The 20,301-nt window shown below is 41.0% G+C and overlaps 1 protein-coding gene across 5 annotated transcripts in view; it reads right to left on the reverse strand.

The window, feature by feature from the left end:
* The window catches only part of ABHD18 (abhydrolase domain containing 18), a 42,875-nt gene that overhangs the window by 18,338 nt on the left and 4,236 nt on the right, over nucleotides 1-20,301 (reverse strand). For 3 of the 5 annotated variants that reach the window (XM_072624571.1, XM_072624573.1, XM_072624572.1), the window contains exons 2-8: nucleotides 18,980-19,063; nucleotides 14,092-14,191; nucleotides 13,343-13,427; nucleotides 7,888-7,988; nucleotides 967-1,045; nucleotides 784-870; nucleotides 18-43 (exon numbers count right to left, since the gene is read on the reverse strand). In XM_072624571.1, the coding sequence (XP_072480672.1) occupies nucleotides 18-43; nucleotides 784-870; nucleotides 967-1,045; nucleotides 7,888-7,988; nucleotides 13,343-13,427; nucleotides 14,092-14,183 (470 nt within the window). In that variant the 5' untranslated portion in view covers nucleotides 14,184-14,191; nucleotides 18,980-19,063. Of the gene's footprint in view, nucleotides 1-17; nucleotides 44-783; nucleotides 871-966; nucleotides 1,046-1,482; nucleotides 2,118-7,887; nucleotides 7,989-10,349; nucleotides 10,540-13,342; nucleotides 13,429-14,091; nucleotides 14,192-18,979; nucleotides 19,064-20,301 lie in introns of those variants that run through there. The other 2 variants (XM_072624574.1, XM_072624575.1) reach the window with 2 other exon arrangements.

Here is a 20,301-nt window from a genome sequence, read left to right on the forward strand (position 1 = left end):
CCCAACGTTATACTTACACTTGGTCTTTGGGTTTCCTACAGCCATTTAAGAATGCATGTCAAAGAAAAAGTTTAAAGAGAACTTAAATAAACTCAATGCTCTAAAAAATAGGCCCTTAAGCAAAGTGGCCAAGAATTAATTTCAGTCTGGGCATTACTATTCCCTGGTTGCTCTCCAGAAGCTCTGAATTTCCTCAGCTCAGTTTTATTAAAGTCAAGAGTTGACCAAACATCACCTGGATATTCTCTGGAGGAAGTGCTGATGACAAACGCATCAAAATTATGGGATGCCCATTAAAATTTTTTCTAAATGTTAAGATAAGTACACTAATAAAAACAGTGGAGTGAAATGTAAGCACTTCTTTTGCAATAACCTTTTCAGAAATATGGAAGGATTTTTGTGACATAACAGAGCTAGGAAAGCTGAACCAGAGAAACTGGGTACGTGATCATATAAAAAAACTGAATAGGAATGAAATAGTGAAAACTTAGGAGTGATTAACAAGTTATGACATTTTATGTGTTGAAAATACATCTCTTCTTTTATTTAAAACACCGTAAGTGGCAAAAACAACTTTAGTGGTCTGCTAAAAGTGAATATTAAGTTTCTACTGAATCACTAAAGAAGAAAAGGAGAGTTTTTACTTAGGGAGAAAAATATTTCCATTAATTTTGCAAAAAGCTCTTCAGAACCAACAACTAATCGTTTTAAAAGGTCCAGTGATGACGTCCTTTCCCTCAGAGAGTCAAGAAGAAACAAGCTTCTTGGTTATTGAAAAAGGATATAATACGGGTTCTCTAACAACAAAGAAGCCATGCGTGCTTCTCTGATCATTGGCCGGGCCATCAGTGTTCTTCGTCTCCAGTAATGCTAGAGAAAGGAAACATGATGTAAGAACAAAAACCTCACACTCACCAAGCAGGGAGAAGGGTCACACTACTGGGGGTTAATGCTTTATTGTCTTACGTGATCTCCCGTTCCAGCAAGATGAATACACACTGGTCTGTATTTGCTGTTCCACTCTCTAGGGACGATAAACTGAAACCTATTTCAAAAATAACGTACAGTTAAAGTCTCAAGGCGCTTCCCAGGAGAACAACATCTGAAATATCTTACAGTAATGATTTGTCTGTAAGTGTAAAAGGCCAAATTTAGAATTCTCAGATACTTCACAAAAGGTCAGAGAAGTCTTCTAAGTCCAGCCAAAGCTGACAAAGAATCCCCTCAATGAAGTCAGCAGGTGACCCTTCAACCACGGGAAAGCCAGTGAAGACACAGTCCCTCTACTCTTGGAAAACCTTAATGGTTAACAAGTTTTTCCCTGCATCAAGTTCAAATCTAACTTCGATTAAGTTAAGAACTAAATCTGTAGTCATTAGGCTGGAGTTCAAATCTAGCTCTGCCACTTACTAACTGTGCACTTGGGTCTCAGTTTCCCGATCTGTATGAGGAACAAGGGGATTAGACTAGTTCCAGTATTACCTTCTAAAGTTCCTTTCAATCGATGAATCAGCAAACATTACAAAGTACTTGCTACATCCTTGGTACTAGGGGTAGAAGGGCAAAAGTCAAACTCAAGCCTGAACAAGAATTCCAGTTCAAGCATTAGGCCCATCCAGTCAACAGGAGTGATGATTAACACAGCTGGCAAGTGAACAACCAGCCTCCACTTGAAGCTTGTCCTGGATGGGGAGAGGTTGGGGCTAGGGGAGGATGGGGGGGAAGCGTAGTTTACCACCGGTCTAGGCAGCCCACTCCTCCGGGAGAGTTCTCATTCTTAGAATGTTTTCCCTAAATTTGCCTCTTTGCAATAGTATTGCCAACATCTGTGTTATTAAGGTCCTTTATCACACGCCTCCCCTCGGCTCCCCATTCCTGTCGCTTCATATTTTCTACTGATTGTCACCCCTCCCTCCTCAGTTTATCCTGCCCTCTTCTGACCTGGCCTCCTCTGTCTTCTCTCTTGCTTTACTATTCATCAACCTTTTTCTTCCTTCCTACTTGCATAAAACATGTAAAAGTATTTATCATTAAATATCTGATCTATAACATGGTGTAATGCAAAGATTATGCCCACCTTGAGCACCTAGGTGGCAAAGTGGACAGAGTACCCTGGAGTCAGGAAGACTCACCTCTGTGAATTCAAACATGGGCTCAGACTCTCACTAGCTGTGTGACCCTGGGCAAGTCACTTCACCCTGTTTGCCTCAGTTTCCTCCTCTCTCAAATGAGCTGGAAAAGGAAATGACAAAGCACTCCAATATCTTTGCCAACAAAACCCCAGAGGGGGTCAGTTAGAGTCAGACATGACTGAAAAATAATGCAAAAACATTGACCTCAGACAGAAGAGGCCTGGGTTTTAGGTGTCTGTCCCCCTCAGCTTCCTCACCTGTAACCCAAGTGAGAATAGGTAGATTCAATCCTCTCAAGGGCACACCTTCACATCCTTCCAGTCCTCCATCTCTGCCTCCTCACACGCTCTTCTGCTCCTCATCTCCCTCACTCCACATATCTAATCAGTAGCCAGATCCTCCCCAACATCTCACATTCACTCTCTTCTCTTCCCATCCTGGTTCAGGTCCTCCTGGACTGCTACGAAGCCTCCTAAATACTCCTCCTCAAGAGCCTCCCCAGTTTAATCTATCCTCCACACAGCTTCCCAGTTTCCTTAACTGCAGTTCTCATTCTATCATCACACTATTTCAGTAAATTCCAGTGATTCTCTATTGCCTCTAGAATCAAACATAAACTCCATCACTGGCCATTCCAAGCCTTTCCCAACCTAGAGCCAAGGTCCCCATCCCACACAAGTCACCTACCCACCCGCTGCAGCACAGCCCAATGGGCCTCCTTGGTGCCCCCCTTGTACAACACTACATCTCTCACCTCTGTGTCTTCACTCAGGCTTTCCCCTCTGCCTGCACTGTGCTCCTTCCTTATCTCTGCTTCTTAGGCCCCCGCGTTTCCTTCAAGTTAGGAAGCCTCTCCTGATCTCTGCAGACTCTGGTTTCTTCTTCAAATCCTGTCTCGTATTTATTTACGTATTCTTTTGTATGTACAACCTGTTTGCCGGGATACTATTTCACTTTGTCTGCCATACCCAGCAGTGTTTAGCAAATGCTTACTAAATGGTTCCTGCTTTTCCATTCATTACTGTTCACATCTACTTCTGGAGTTAGTATTTATTTTGCTTTCCCCTCCCCTCTCAGAAATCTGTACCCAGAGTAGCATTTATGTATTTTGTCATCTGGGAATCCCAGAGTCAAAGAATTTTAGAGCTGGTAACGACCTCTCTGTGCCTTTTTTTCTCTTATGTAAAGTAATTTGGTTAGATTAAAGGGGAGTTTGCAGCAAATCCCAGACCTCCAGAGCCAGAGGTGGAAGCTCATCTGGTTACGAGTGATAAGCAGCAGTCCAGCAGCACGCTGGGGACAGGTGGCCCACTGCACTTTCAGACAGCTGCTGTGCTAGGAGGTGTCCCCTGCCTGCTCCTAAGTCTGAGGCTGACCTTCTGCATCATCCATTCACCGGCTAAGACCAGGCAGAACATGTCTAATCCTAGCCCTTCAAGACTGAGACCAAACTAGAGTCCCAGGCCCTGCCCCGATTCTGCTCTTCTCCAGCTCCTTCAACCTGCCCTTCTGTGCCATGCACCCAAGGTGGGGCCCCACTCTGGTGAACTAGACAGCATCTCACAGTTTCTGTAATACTGACAGGGTGAACTCACTGTTGGTAAATACAAGGGCTCTTCTTAATTTCATTTACTTAGATGTGACCAAAGGCTCCTCACTACAAACAACAGTTATTCCCTGCTTAATTTAAGACTGAAAGTAAAATGAAAGACCTCCACCTCTAGGGTAGGGTACTGCCCCATTCTGTAGCTGCTGGTACTCCCCTCTACTGATAGTGGATTGGGGCTTGTCTTTGGAGATTAAAAAGCTTAGTCATCCCTCTTTTACATTCTTTGGTTTCAAAAGACACTAAGCAGATATGGATAAAAAACATCTATCAAGATGAATTAAATAGGAACCCTGTAAATGTGTTACAGCCCAATTTCTCACCTCCTTTTCAGTGCCTAACTTAGAAAAGCTATTTACATCCACTGCCTGTTTGCCACCTTCCATTCACTTCTTAGCACCTTGCAATCTGGCTTTTAACCTTACAATTCAAATGGAGCTGCTCTTTCCAGTTACCAATGACCTCATAAGTGCCAAATCTGAAGGCCTTTTGTCCAGTCCTCACCACGGCAGTGAATGCCACTGATCACCTCTCTCACGGGTACTCTATGATGCTGGTCTGCAGGCTCTCCTTGCGTCCAGCTGTGCCTTCTCAGTCTCTGGATCCTCCTCTCTATTTCTCGCCTTAATTGCAGAGTTCTGTCTCAAGCCCTCTGCTTTTCTTCAGTCTTGATCTCATCAACTCCCACAGGCTCAACTATCATAATTCATCTCTGGAGCTAAATATCCAGCCCTAGACTCTCTCGGGACCTCTGGCCCTGACTTACCACCTGACTCCCACACACCTCCAACTCACTGTGGACAAAACAGAACCCACCTATCCTTCGAGGCATTACTATCTTTCTAGTTACTCTGGTTTACAACCTTAAGTGACCTTCTCCTCCTCCTTCCCCCTCACTCTTCATATCTAACCCTCTGCCATGTCTCGTTGATTCTACCCACATGCTTTTTGATGGTGTCTCCTCCTCGCCACCGCTCCACTTCAGGTTTTCATCACCTTCTGCACAGACTAGTTAACTGCCTCGCTGGTGTCCTTGCCTCACACCACGCTCTTAGCCCATCCATTGCCCACACAGATGTAAAAGTGACATTAGCAAAGCACAGGTTCGAGTCAATCACTTCACTGCACAGAAAGCTCCAGAAGCTTCCTTCTACCTCTAAGATTAAATACAGACTCACGATTAGCTTGTAAAGCCCTTCGCCATCTGGCTCCAGTGTCCATTATTAGGCTCAGTCCACATCTGCAGCCATCTCTGCTTTGGTCCTCAGCTTCCGTCAAAGCTCAGTGCAGGGGGCATTTCTTCTAGGAAGCCTCCCTGGATCTCTAGAGTGTTTAGAACTTCTCCCTCCTGCCCGAATTATCAGGTATCAATCCGTCAGTTTACATGTGATATCCTAGTAGAATAAACTCCTTGAATTCAGGGAATGTTTAACTGTCTTTAAGCTTTGCAAACTTTAAAGCTCTCTGTAAGCCTGAGCTATTATTAATAATTTAAATATGAATTAAATAGGTAGAGAAAAGCTGGCACCATCCACGTCTTCTGTTTCCATATCTTCCCTTTTCTACTAACCCACAGCCAGTATTTCTTTCCAGAACTTTAGGGCACTATCCTTTCCATACCATAAACAACTAGCGGGGCTGTGTGCTTTTAACTTTATAAACATCTCCAGTCCTTATTACTTACTATTCTCTACGCCAATCCCTCTCTTGGCATCATTATCACTTCAGTACAATGAACTAGGTAGAGGAGGAAATAAGAAGTCACAGAAAATAAAGCAAGTATACATTAGTCATTGGCTAAGTCAGACTATAATGACAGAGCTGATATAAAGTTGCAGTTTGACCTTGGGAGAGTCACCTAATTTGTGCACAATTTAGTTTCTTTCCTCTTTTATAGTGAGTAGAGGAATAAATGAGCTCTAGATTAAATAAAGTTTCTCAAAAGAAAAGTACTAAGAAAGTAAAAGTTTATACTAACTGACCATAATTAAATGTATAGAGGCTGTGCTCCGCACAAATACATGGTTTTAGCATTTTGCTATTTTCAAGGACATAAGAATATTTTATTTAGAGCAAACTGGAGTGGGAAAGACTCCGTTCTGTTAGCTGTGCAAATAAAACACTTTACAAGAAACAGTCATACCAGAATCAAAATATTGCGAAAAGTAACCCTTCCAATTCTGTACTTACTAATTTCAAATAATGAGCCCAACTGAATCAAGTTTTTTGTGATCCATAACATTTAAAATTCTTAAAATTTTTTTTAATTTGTTAAATATTTCCCAAATTACATTCAAATATATTTAAACATTCATTTTTTAAAATTTTGGGTTCCAAAATCTTTCCCATCCTCCCATTGAGAAGACAAGTAATTTGATACTGATTACACACATGAAGTACGACATTTACAAGTAATGAGTTTTGTTCTACTAACTCATAAGAGAACAAGAAAATGTGCTGAGATATTATTGTACTACAAAGCAGAACACCTTAAGTTTGCCTCCACTTTTATCTCACACCTATGCTCTGGCCAATTCTGCACACTCTCCTGGGCAGCTGATGGCCTGAGGGGTTTCAGCACTTCAGAAGGTCCACAAGGAAGCATGCAGAAGTATGTGACATGTTAGCAAATACACGCCAAGTATTCACTACTTCAGACACAGTCCAAAGACACCTCTTCTTTGTATTCTATAAAGTTCCCGTCATTAAGACCTTGGAGGAACAAAGAGCCAACTACCTTCTCAGTTTTTAATGGAAATGGAGGAAAGCTAGGGCCCAGGGAATCTCTAAGTCTCATACACAGTAGAATGAAGACGATGCAGAATACAGAAAAGCCTCAACTTTGATAGTTTAACAGGCATCATCCTCATCAGCCACATCCTAGTGGGGTGAAAAGCTGTGGCTTCTGGAAGCCCTTCACACTACTACCAGCTTTCTGTCTACCCCACATCCAATGCCTGCTTCCATCTTAGAGGGCAGAACCAGCAATAGCAGAAACCTCTGAATTAGAGGGAGAAAATGACATCCTCTCTTTCTCCAGCTACTCCTTAGCACATCTGTCCATTGCTATGGCAATAGTGGGGGCAGTTAGTTGGTACAGTGGATGGAATACCAGGCCTGAAGTCAGGAAGACTCTTCCTGAGTTCAAATCTGGCCTCAGACACTTACTAGCTGTGTGATCCTGGCCAAGGCACTTAATCCTGTTCGCCTCAGTTTGCTCATCTGTAAAATGAGCTGGAGAAGGCAATGGTAAACCACTTCAGTATCTGCCAAGAACACCCCAAATGGGCTCAACAAATTCCAGCCTGAATATATATATTCAGTCTGGACATGACTGAAATGACTGAACATCAAGCAACATGGCAACAGTAGCAGGAATTATAGGAAAGGAGAGATGGGATTCATGGGGCAAAGATCCAACTGATCTTATGGCACAAATAAAATTTTCTCAGTTGATAATTAAAATACAGAACTTTATAAACTTTAAAATTGCTATACAAGTATGAATTCTTGGTGAGATGGGGCAGCTAGGTGGCACAGTGGATAAAGTATTGGGTCTGAAATTAGGAACATTCATCTTCTTGAGTTCAAATCTAGCCTCAGAACTCACTGTACCCGAGGCAAGTCATTTCAGCCTGCTTGCCTCAGTTTCCTCATCAATAAAGGGAGCTGGATAAGGAAATGGCAAACCACTCCAGTATCTCTAACAAGAAAACCCCAAACGGGGTCAGAAAAAGTTGAACTCTATTGAAATGACTGAATAGCAATGAAACAGGAAAACCCCATCAATTAAGACAGTGACAATTCAGACAAAGTTAGGTAGACAATTCTAATTACATTATGTGAAAAATAACCAAGGAAACTAATGCTAAAGAAATAGGACTGTAGGAGGAATCAGAATGAAACGTTTTAACTTCCAGCCTTTAGAAACATTCACCTCAGTTCTTATACTAGTTATAAATTACTTATCCATTTGTGAAAGCAGTTTCCTTAAGAACCTCTACCCAAAAACAAGTTAGCCTATTCAAAGTTAGAGCATGTACTCAAAAGTAATAAGATTCTTGATATCTCAGACCAGAACAAAATGAAATAAGCAAACATCATCGAGTTGTTTCTTTAATATTCTATTTTCAGAAGGAAATCTCTTACCTGGCAATAACAGATTCAATCGGCATGAGATCAGGAACATAATGAGCCATCGGAGAAACAAAATGTCCTTCAAGAATCTTACAGTCTGTCTCTTCTTCAATCTGTCAGAGAAAGAACAAAGCTAATGCACGCATGCGCTAGAGTCAGATTTCTAGAAGAAACCAGTCAGCAAATAAAGTCAATTCAACAGATGCTCTCTACGGCTGTGCAAAGGACTATGGGTACAAAAGACACATGATGATCAGCTATGCTAGTTTTTATCTTGCTAGGAAGTGAAAAAAAGTAACTGGATGGTGAATCCTCTTGTGAGATGTCTCTGTGTTATGGATCTAAATTCTCTCTGATCAGATCTGTTGAAAAGTGAGTTACAGGTGAGATGAATGAAATGAGATTAAGTACTTACTCTGTGCCAAACACTGGGGAGATGCAATGTTAAGGGAACCTGAAGATCTTCCCTGCCCCTTACTAGGCCCATGTGACCTGAGCTTTAGTCCAGCCCACAGCCTCAGTCACATGAAACTGATGGAGAGCTTGCTGAAGGGATGGAGCAGGAAGAGAGAGTGGGAGGGGGAGCTGAGAGAGAGGAGGCAGAGCAAGAGGGAGAGAAGGAGGGGGAGGCCTGAAGAAGGGAAGGCTTGGGGATGGCTGTGCTTCCTGGATTGGCAATGTGTATGTATAAACTTGTTCGTTCATGGTGGAACTGGCTTTCTGGTATCTGAATAAATATTTTGGTTTTGTCTTTGAGGAAGAGAGTTTATATTTTGTGAATTTACCCTGGAAATACACATGCATATGCATAGCAGCATTGGTGTTACAGAAAATAAGTACATGCAAGCAAAGACAGTCCTTGCCTTCAATGAGCTTACATTCTATCAAGAAACAATACACACAGGGGGAGGTGGCCAGGGACCTTCAGACCTTTACATCCAGCCCTATCTTTTTTTGTAGCTCCAGGCCTATATCACCAGCTGCTTAGGCATTTCCCACTGGATTTAGGCATCTAAATTCAGCATGTCCCAAAACAAAACCCATGCTTTTTCCTGAAACTTACCCCTCTTCTGAACAGGGACCATCTTTCAAGTCACCCAGTGGTTGGCTGCCAAATCTTGCTTCTGTTTCTCCATTCTCTCTTGTACCCATCCCCTCCTATTCACTCATATAGCCAACACCCTTATAACCTTCTCCTGGACTCACAACAGCCCCTTACCTGACCCGCCTCACCCCCACTATCATTACTTCACTGTAATTTGTCTTATACATGACTAGGACAGTAATGAGAAAATGATCATTTTCCTATCATATTAATAACCAATTACAGGTAGGTTTTTCCTCTTCTTATTTCCTCCTTCAAAGCCTAGCCCTAGATGGGCTAGGGATGACAGGATGACAATGAGATATTCTCCTCAATCTTGGGCTGTATCCTACTCAACTGGGAAAGCTTATTTCTAATTGAAGGATAAAGAGAATCTAATCTGGGTGAATTCTGGCCCACTGTTCACCTATTTTAAGCATCTGGGTGGAGAAAAGCCTCTTTAAGAGTTCAAGCCATGATCAGAGCCAGGCCCCCCAGCCCCTCACTGGAATAAGCCCAATTCTCATTATAGCAGTCATTCTCTCATTAACTGTTCAACAATCAGAACTGATTTCACCCTCAGACACCCCCTCTCCCAAGGGTATTTACACATTCAATGGCCTCCACGATCTGCTCTTTGGTTTCTCAGAGAACCACTGACCTCAATTTATTATCTGCTAATCCAATTAATAAGTTGATTATTAATTACCCAAAACCTATATCTCTTGGACTTTTCATCTACTTCAGTTATTTTCCTAAAGTACAGATGTGGCCATGTCATTTCCCTTCTCAAGTTATGCAATAATCTGGAAAGTTATTCTGGAGGAATAAGAGGTTACGAATCTTAGGAGAATTTTTCAAAATGGGAAGTAAGGGGGCCGAATAGTACCAGCTCTGCAACTGCATAACACAAAGCAAGGGTCATCAAAACTACCTGGAATTGGTTAAAATAAAAAGCAAACCTAAGAGTTGATCAGGGGAAGAGAATAGGAACATAAGATCTAAAAGCAGTCAGACGTAGGAGCATAGTGTTCAGTGTACCCAAAGATCACAACTACTACATGAAAGATTCACTGCTAGACAGAAGCTGGAAAGCAGTCTGTCAGAAATTAGATTTAGATCAACATCTCACACCACAAAACAACAAATTCCACACTGTCGCACAGTCCGAGATAACATCCTAAATAAATAAAATTAGAAGAATGGGACCAAACTAGTGACTCAGAAGATCACTGGACATCACATGGACAATTACATAAAACTGAAACTCTTTGTATAACCAAAACTCACACAACTAAAATCTACCGGGGAGCAGTTATTAACTAAGCCCTCTGACAAGACAACATCCGAGATTCATGATAACAGTAGCTAATATTTACACAGCACTTACAATGGATCAGGGGCAGCTGATCTTCACAACCACCCTGGGAGGTAAGGGCTATCATTACCCTCATTTTACAGATGAGGAAACTGAGGCAAACAGAAGTTAAGTGACTTGCCCAGGGTCACACAGCTAGTAAGTGTCCGAGGCTGGATTTCCTGACTCTCTGTGCTTGATCCACTTTGCCATCTAGCTGCCCCTAAAAAAGAGAACTAATTCAAATATGTGAGAACAAGAGCTGTCCCACAATAGAGAAACAGGCAAGGGATGAACAAGCAGTTCTCACAAGAAAAAAAAAAAGCAAATTTTCAATAATCGTATGAAAAACGTTCCAAATCACTAATTAATTAAAATAGCTTTGTACCTCACATCCATCATTAGCAATGCTTTTTAAAAAAGGAAGATGAAAGTTGTTGGAGGGGAGGTTGGGCACACAAATCCACTGCGAGTGGCACTCTTGGAATTGGTACAGACCCTCTGGAAAGCAATCTATTCAAAAAGTCACTAAACTCAGGATGCCTTTGACCCAGAAATTCCAATAGTAGTCATATAATCCGAATAGCTCAAAAAAAAGGGTAAAAATCCATATGTAGAAGAATATTTAATTCCACTTTTTGTTGTAGTAAAAAACAAACAAAAGAGTGCCCATCAATCGGGCAATGGCTACACAACTATGGTGCATGAACGTAACAGACTATTACCGCCTTGTAAGAAATGATGGAAAGGATGGGTTCCAAGACTTGTATGAACTGATGGAGAGCAAAGTATCTGATAGCAAAGGAAAAATAAATGTAAAAGACTTAAGGAGACAGAAGGGAAGTGCAGAATGAGGCAGACATTTTCCAGTGTGTGGATTTGTTTTGCTTCTGTATGGCGTTTCCTGACTCCCTCCTTCCCCCGTGGATCTTGCCCCAAGCCCTACATCTGCTAACCATTTCCTCAGACATGTTTTGTATATACTTTTACTTGTACATGTTGTCTCTCGCTTCATAATGTGAGCTCCTCAAGGGCAGCATCTCTTTTTCCTTTGCCTTTGTATCCCCAGATCATAGTACAGTGCCTGGAAATTTAAAAAAATCTCCCCCCCAATTACACGTAAAAACAATCTAAAACTTTTTTTTAAGTTTTGAGCCTCAAGTTCCATCCCTTCCTTCCCTCTCCCCTACTGAGACAATAACGATATAGGTTATGTATGTGCAATCTCATAAAACACACTTCCATAGTAACCATTTTGCGGAAGAAAATACAAAAGGAGGGAAAGAAGAAAGACAGAAATAAAGGGAGGAAGAAAGAAAACGTATGCTCAGTCTACACGAAGGCATCCTCAGTTCTCGTCATGAGCCCTCTGGGACTGTCTTCTGTCACTGTAGTGCTGACAGCCATCTTGTAACACGGCAGTTACTGTGTGCAGTGTTCTCCTGGTTCTGCTCACTTCGCTCTGCACCAGTTCATTGAAGTCTTTCCAGGTTTTTCTGAAATCTTCCTGTTCATCATTTCTTACAGCACAGTAATATTCTATCACAATCATACACCACAACTTGTTCAGCCATTCCCTTAAGAGGCATCCCTTCAATTTTAAATTCTTAAGATACCACAAAAATAGCCGTCATAAATATTCTTGTACAAAAATTTGTACAATTGCTTTCTTAATTTCTTTGGGATAGAGATCTAGTGGTGGTATTGCTGAATCAAAGGCTATGTACAATTTGACTGCCTTCTGGGCAAACTGCTCTCCAAAATACTCAGTTATAACTCTTCCAAAGCGCATCAGTGTCTCAGTTTTCCTACTTCCCCCCAACATGTATCGCTTTCCTTTTCTGTCATATCAGCCAATCTGACAGGCCTGAGGGGGAACCTCAGAGTTGTTTTCATTTGAATTTCTCTCCTCAACAGAGATTTAGAGCATTTTCCATATTATGAAAGCTTTGATTCTTTTGCCTGAAAACTACCTGTTCATATTCTCTGACCATTTCTCAACAGGGAAATAACCTGCGTTCTTATAAAGATGACTCCATTTTTTATATGTGAGAAATAAGGTCTTTACCAGAGACACTTGTTGTAAAAGATTTTCCTCCCAGTTTTCTACTTTCCTTCTAAATTTGATTGCATTGGTTCTGTTTGGGCAAAACCCTTTCCATTTAATGTAATCAAAATTATCCATTTTATATCCTATAATGCTATTTCTTGTCTGATCCTAAATTCTTCCTTTATCCATAAATCTTACAGGTAAACTGTTTCATCCTCCCCTAATTTATCAACCTTTATGCATTAATCACATACGTGAGATATTGGTGTATACCAAGTTTCTGTCATACTATTTTCCACCACTCTATTTCTTAGCCATTACCAGACTGCTTTGATGATTATCCCTTGGTAATGGCTAGGCCATCTTTCTTCAAAATTTTTTTTTTCCGATTCCCATGATATTCTTCTTGACCTTTTGCTCTTCCAGATAAATCGTTTTTTTTTCTAGCTCTATAAAATAATTCTTTTGGTATTCTGAATAAGTAGACTAATTTAGGTAGAATTGTCATTTTTATTATATTGTTTTGGCCTACCCATGACCAATTATCTTTCCAACTGTTTAGCTGACTTTGTATGAAAAGTATTTTGTAATTGTGTTCATATAGTTCCTGGATTTGCCTGAGCAAGTAGACTCCCACATATTTTATACTGCCTACTTATTTTAACTGGAATTTCTCTATTGCTTATCGATGGACTTTGTTGGCAATATATAGAAATGTTGATGACTTATGTGGGTTTATTTTTTATCCCACAACTTTTCAAAAGTTGTCAATTACTTCAACTAGGTTTTTAGTTGATGCTCTAGGATTCTGTAAGTATTACAAAATAAACACCTTAAGATTGATCAACAAATGAGTTTAATATGCAAATACACATATAATAAAAAGCATGCTTATTCATACATTTTAACATTCAATTTAACCTCTGCATACGTTTTCAATAAAATTTTGACAACTACATATTTTTATTTTGAATACCTTGTCAATGTATACCGGATAATCTCTTGACACCATATTCTGGCATTTTTCCCGGTTACCAATTATCTTTCTGAATTCAAACAGTCTATTATGAAAAAAAGAGAAATGAGTTCAATTTTTTATTGATGATAAAAATAATCTCATTACAAAATAGTTGAAACTGGGTCAAGATGCTTGATTATTAAGATTTTTTTTACCTATTCCAAAAAATCCAGTTTATGGTTCTAATAAGTATTTTTAATTTTTCAGTACGAAATGCTTTTTAATAAACATAATTCACAATTTATACTAAGATTTAGGAAAGAGAAATTAGAAACCTTTTGATCTGAAGGATAATAAAAACTATTACTATACTATTTTAACAATACCATTACTTGAAAGTATGTGAACATTGGTCAAGTCAATTGACCTTTGTTTGCCTCAGTATCTCTTCACGGGTAAAACAGGGATTAATAAACACCACCTGCCTCCTACTACTGTTGTGAGGACCAGTTGAGATCACCTTCATAACGTGGGAGTGCCAGCTATCAAAGCATTCATAAGTGTAGGTGCTCAACCCCCATAAAACCCCACCCTCAGGTCATTTAGTAGATGATTCTACAGAGAGCTTTCCTGGACAAAAATATCATCTCTTCAACCAACCTGAAGGTGAAAGGACTAAATGATCTAAATTAAATATTTACTTGGACTAACTGCACGAAAAATGACACTTGCAATTCTAGTTGGAATATGCTGGGCAAAATGCTCACCGTTTCAGATCTTCAGGCCTTCCCCATCCTCTGATGAAAAGCTTTGTGAGGAGGAGGCGTCGGTAAAAAACATCTAACTTGCTCACACCCATTAGGACACCTAAAAAGCAAACGCATACATCACTGTGAACTGATTTTACTAATGCCACTCTTGAACATGGGAGCTTTCTAGCAATACCAATTTGGAAGCTTTAATTTTTCCTTTGGGAACAAGGTTGGACAAAATGCTGTGAGGTGAAGAAAAGTTGAAATAAAAGAGAAAGGGAGACAATGGAAATAAAATTAACAGATGCCATCAGCTTTTAGAATATTTCCTTGTTGCTTTCATGGACTTCTGAAGTTTATACTCTTTACCACTGAACTTTCCACCCACAGACAGCTTTGGAAGTTGTTGGGGGGTAATTCTCACTTTAAGTTTCTTCCATTCAGTTAAGGAGAATTTAAACTTACACACAAAAAAAATTTAAACTTGCATTTCTAACAAGGCATTCTAACAGTTGCTCCAGGTGGAGTTAGCAGATAGCTCTGCTCTGGAGTTAGGAAGACCTGAGTTCAATTCCAGCCTCTGACACTTATTTACTGTGTGACCCTAGGCAAGTTAAGTTAGCTCACCTCCCTCAACTTGTCTATAAAAAACAAGCCCTCCCAGGGCTGTTGTGGGAATGAAATGACATGACAGTTATAAAGCAAATCTTAAAATGCTACAGAAATGGTAGGGTTTTTTTCCCTTTCAATTTAACAAGCATTTAAGTAACTAACATGTGTAAGGCACTGAGAATATAAAGATGAAAAATCTGTCAATCAATCGATAAAAATTTGTTAAGCACTTACTATGTGCTAGGCACTGCGCTAAGTGCAAAAAGGGGCAAAAGAAGTTCTTTCCCTCAAGCTACAATCTAAATGGGGAGACAACATGCAAACAAATATATACAAAAAAGCTAGATGCAGGATAAATTAAAAATAAGTAACAGAGGGAAGGCACTAGAATTGAGAGGGATTGGGGGAGGCTGGATGGTAGCCAGGGAGGTCACTTGGCAGAGTAAGGGAGGAGAAGCATTCCAGGCACTGGAGGGTTGGGCGGAATTCAGCCAGAGGGAATGGCTAGAGTGCAGAGATGGAGCGTCCTGTTCATGGAACAGTGTCACTGTCGCTGCTCAATGTCACTAGATCAAAGACTATGTGCCAGGGAGAAGGTGTAAGACTGGAAAGGCAGAAAAGGGGTAAGTTAGGAATGACTGAATGTCAAACAGAATACTGTGTATCTAACCCTGAAGGCAACAAAGGGCCACCAAAGTTAGCCGAGTTGGGAGTGACATGATGGCACCTTCAACTCAGGGAAATCGCTTTAGTGGCTGCAGAGAAAGAAGATGGACTGGAGGCAGGCAGGTCCGCTAGCAATTACTGCAATAGTAAAGGCATGAGGTGATGGGGGCCTGCATAGGGTGGGGGCAGGGTCAGAGGAGGAGTATATTCCTGAGATGCTACACAGGTCAAAATGACAAGCCTTCAAACAGCGTGGATATGGGCGGGGGGGGGGGGGGGGGGGGGAGTGAGAGATAATGGGGAATCCAGCATGACTTCTAGGTTGTGAGCCTGAGGGGCTGGGAGGCTGGTACTGCAGTCTAAAGAAAGCCAGAAGGTAGTGGGAGAGAGATCTTAAGGGGTATGATTATGAGTTCTGCTTTGGATGCTTTGAGCTTAAGATGTCAGCTGCACAAGCAGTTTGAGATGTATTAAAGGCAGCTAGAGATGGGAAATAGGAGGTCAGCACAGAGATCTGAGAATCACTAGCACTAAAATGGTTATTAAATGCATGCAAACTGAGGAGATCATCAAGTGAAATGGTACAAAGGCAGAAAAAAGCCCAGGACAGATCCCTGAGGGACACAATGGTTAGATCTGGAGGGGGATCCACCAAAAGGGACAGATAGGGAGGAGGAACACCAGGAAAGAGAATAAGGTATCAAGGAGAAAGGGTGATCCAACAGTGTCAAAGCCTGCAGAGAGATCAAGGAGAAAGAGGTCTGAGAAAAAGCCATGGGACCTGGCAACTAAGAGATCATTGGTAACTCTGGAGAGAGCAGTTCTGGAGGAATGATAAGGTCAAAAGCCAGATGGTAAGAGGGTAAGGAGAGTAAGAGGAGACAGATAGCATGCAGTTAGGTTTAAGATTAGAGTCAGTTTTTTCAGGACAGAGAAGACATGGGTACATTTGTAGGCAGTAGGAAATGAACCACTAGACAGGGAGACAGAGAAAAGAAGGAAAGGAGTGAGGATCACAGAGAAGCCAAAGGGGGTATGCATGTGAGAACAGGACTGCTTGAACAAGTAGAAAAGTTAGCCTTGGTAAGGAGTAACACCATTTAATCATGTGAGGCGTGGGGGAAGAAGGAGAAAGTGCTATTCAATTTTTTAAAAAGTGGAATTAATCTCAAATAAAATTGTCTCCGTTAGAGTGGTGCACAAGTACGGTATTGGTTTGTCTTTCCAACAACTATATGCCTTTGTGGGAGGGACTTTGGATATACAACAAAGAAAGGTGCAGGAAGAAAGCATCTGAATAATAGCTTGCATTTATAGAGAACAGGGACAAACTGTCACCTACTTTTGTATGGCTCAAGAGCTACATTTTAAAGTAAAGTTTTATTGTACAAACCCAGGCAGTGGGGCATATTTGGCTTTGGTCCTCACAACCTGCATGTTAGGTAGATACAGCTAACATCTACGTTTTGTAAGTGAAGAATTGAGACCCAGAGAATTCCAGTGACTTGACTATGGTCACAGAAGTAACTGGACTGAAATCCAGGTCACTCTTGACTCCACAGCTAGGTATGTTTAACTGATGCAGATGGAATGAAAGAACAGGCCATGCTCAACTCTCATAAGCACAGATAAAGCTGTGAGAATGTTGTGGGATGCTATCTGCTCTCATTACTTGGCTGCTTAGGGAGGTGGGAAGGAAGATAGAAAGAGGACAAGCCAGCCACTTGTCACAAAAAACTCAGAAACGGTGTCCATTCCATAAATTCTTAGAATACTAAGAACTTGAAAAGTGGAAAGAACTGGAAGGATCAAATTTAGCCTTGTTTTATAGAAACTCAGAGAAGCTAAGGGGTTTGTCTAAGATCACACCACTCACCAGTGGCATAACCGGAGCTGGACTCCGATTTCCTAAGATCTAGGCCAATCTTTCCACTGTAATGTAACACCTGATTCCTTTTTGTAACTTGCCCCCCAGCCCAATACCCAGATATACAGATTCAGTCATCAGTCACACACAACCAAATGTCCTCCGTTCACCTCAGAGGAGCTGTCTGGTAGCTGTTTCAAACATGACATGTCCAAAGCAAACTTACCTCTTTCCTCCAAACCCTCCCATTCCTAACTTTGACATTATCTTCCCACCACCCAGACTCACACCCTCAGTGTCATCTTTAACAGCTCACTCTCACTCACTATACATATTCAACTCATTTCCAAATCTCATCATTTCCACCTTTACAACATCTCAGTCGATAAGCATTTATTAAAAGCCTATTGCGCCAGGCACCGTACTGAGGGTTGTGAGGTCAAAGGAAAGGCCAAAAAATCATCCCTGACCTCGATGAGCTTACAATCTAATGGGAGAGACAACAAGCAAACAAACATATACAAACTATATACAGGTTAAACAGGAATAATTAACAAAGGCACCAGAATTATGAGGGATTGGGAAAGACTTCTGGCAGAAGATGGACTTTCAGCTGAGACTAAAAGGAAGTTAGAGAACTTAAGAGGAGTGTTATCCAGGCATGGCAGACAGATGGAGAAAATGCCTGGAGCTGGGAAATGGAGGCTTTAGTTCACAGAACAGTATAAGAAGGCCAATGTTACTGGGTCAAAGAGTACCTGGGGGAAAGGAGGTGGATATCCCTCCCCTGAACTACTCTGACCGCCTTTTCTAAGTGGTCTTCTGCCTCATCTCCCTTCCTACCCTCTATTCTGCAACCAAGTAATTTCCCTAAATTTCCCAAATCTGACACCCCAACCCCCATCCCCTCCCCTTCCATTTCTCCCTCGGTCCTTCCCTCTAACCACTCTCTCACACATTCAATAAACTCAAGTGGCTACTCCTTCCAGGGTCAAACCAAAAGCTCATTAGCATTTAAGACTTCTTACATCCTGGCCCCTTTCTACCTTTCCAGACTCTTTACACTCTGTACATATCTTATGTGTGTACCTCAGTACTTACATATGTTGTTTCTCTCATTAGAATATGAGCTCCTTGAGGGCAGGGACTTCTAAAAACATTCTCAACTGCTTGGTACAGACCTCTTATGCTAAATAAATGTTAGCTGAGTCACTGACAAAGAAAACAAAGTCTGTGATCTGGTAACATTTAAAATCTAGTTGGAGGAGGCAAGTCTCACAAATTTAATGTTACTCTGTATTTTTTTAGTGCCAAAAAAATTATTATTCAAATGAATAGACACCTGAATAAACCTGATTCAGTAGGTCTTCCTCTAGAAGAAAAAAGGAACCCCCCCCCCCAAAAAAATCCCAGAAAGTAACTATTTGCCGTAATTTTAACATAATACAACTTAGAATTTAGGAACTGATAAGTAACACTGCATTGATGAGCTGAACTATAAGATCACTTCTAGGATTCCTTCACACTCTTGTTCTAGGATTCAATTACTGTACTTAGATATACATTAAGCACATTTGCCCTCACAGGAGGTATAGCAATGTGTTTCTTAAAATTTTATTTTCCATGTATCCATTTACATTTTTTTAAGTTATAAACCACCCATATTGGCTTCTATCATCATAAATGCAGTTCCCTTTGAGCTGGTAGATAATGTCATGACCCCAGAGAGATCAAACAAAACAAAATGCAATTGGCTACCTGTTCTCAGTCCAGCATCCAGGAAGTCACGCCAACAGCTCTATCCGCAGAGGCACAAAGTCAACACCTGCTCCTCTGTGAGTCCTGGAGAAGCAAAGGAAAAAGGCAGTGAAGGGATGGGAGAAAGCAAAGAAAGACAGAGGGAGCTCAGGATCCAGAGAACAGGAGGAGAGGCCCAGCCAAATCTGATCCCTTTTTGTGGCAAACAATTCAGAACGCCCTGATACAGTGCCTTCAGAAGATCTCAGAGGCAGGAATGTTAGTTTACTTAAGGGGACAGAGAACCTGGAAAGGTCATCTCTGGTCTACTCCCAGATTTCAAAATGCTAAACAGCTGAGCATTCTTTTTAAAAATGTGTCTGAGAAGTCAATTCTTCCACTTTAAAAGAAAAAGAAGTTCTCTTGTTTTTACCTCAATTTCATTTCCCAATAAGTTCCTCACCTATCCTCTCCTCATAACAAAAGAACATTTTACAAAACTGCTAGACAAATCACCTAAGCCATCAGCCAAACCCAACATAACAGGCAAAACATCCCACATGCAGTCTCCTGCGCCTCTGCAGAGAAGAAAGATGCTCCCTCATCTCTTTTTTGGGGCAAAGCTTGATCCTTACAATTTCCCAGCATATAAGGTTAATTATTTTGGTCATTTTTCTTGTTTTTCCCGTTTATACTGTTTTTAACTCTGTATATCATTTTTTTTTTAGTTCTGCTTACTTCATTCTGCATAATTTAACATACACATAAATTCTTAGCCTTCCTAGAGTTACGGAGGTCAGGTGACATTGGGTGCCAACAGACTTTAGTCACACTGGGCTGCATTTAAACAGTATGATAATTTTTCTGAGCAATATAACAAATCATTTCTACAGTTTCTTGCTGCCCCCATCAGACCTCTTCTCAAACGTTATTGTGTTCAGTTCTGGGCACCACAATTTTAAGGGAAGAACTGATAAATGGGAGACTGTATAGAGTAGGGCAAGCATGGTGGAGACCACCAGGTCCATGTCACATGAGAAACTGAAGGAACTAGTCCTGTTCAGACATAAGAACTATATCCATGTATCTGAAGAGCTCTCAGAGTGAAGGATTAGCTTAATTCTGTTTGGCCAGAAAGGGCAGAGCCAGGAGTAATGGGGGGACATTGTAAAGAGCAGAATTTGGGCTTGAAGAACAGTTAGAGCTGTCCCAAAGTCGACTGAGGCAACCTTAAAATACAATGGGTTTTTTCTCAAAAAGCAAAAGGACCACTTTCTGTAGTAGGGACCCCTCTCACAAACAGAGTCCACTGCCAAGGCCCCTTCCAACCATCAAATTCTGGG

Source organism: Notamacropus eugenii, chromosome 7 (genome assembly GCF_028372415.1).
Source record: "Notamacropus eugenii isolate mMacEug1 chromosome 7, mMacEug1.pri_v2, whole genome shotgun sequence".
Taxonomy (NCBI): Eukaryota; Metazoa; Chordata; class Mammalia; order Diprotodontia; family Macropodidae; genus Notamacropus; species Notamacropus eugenii.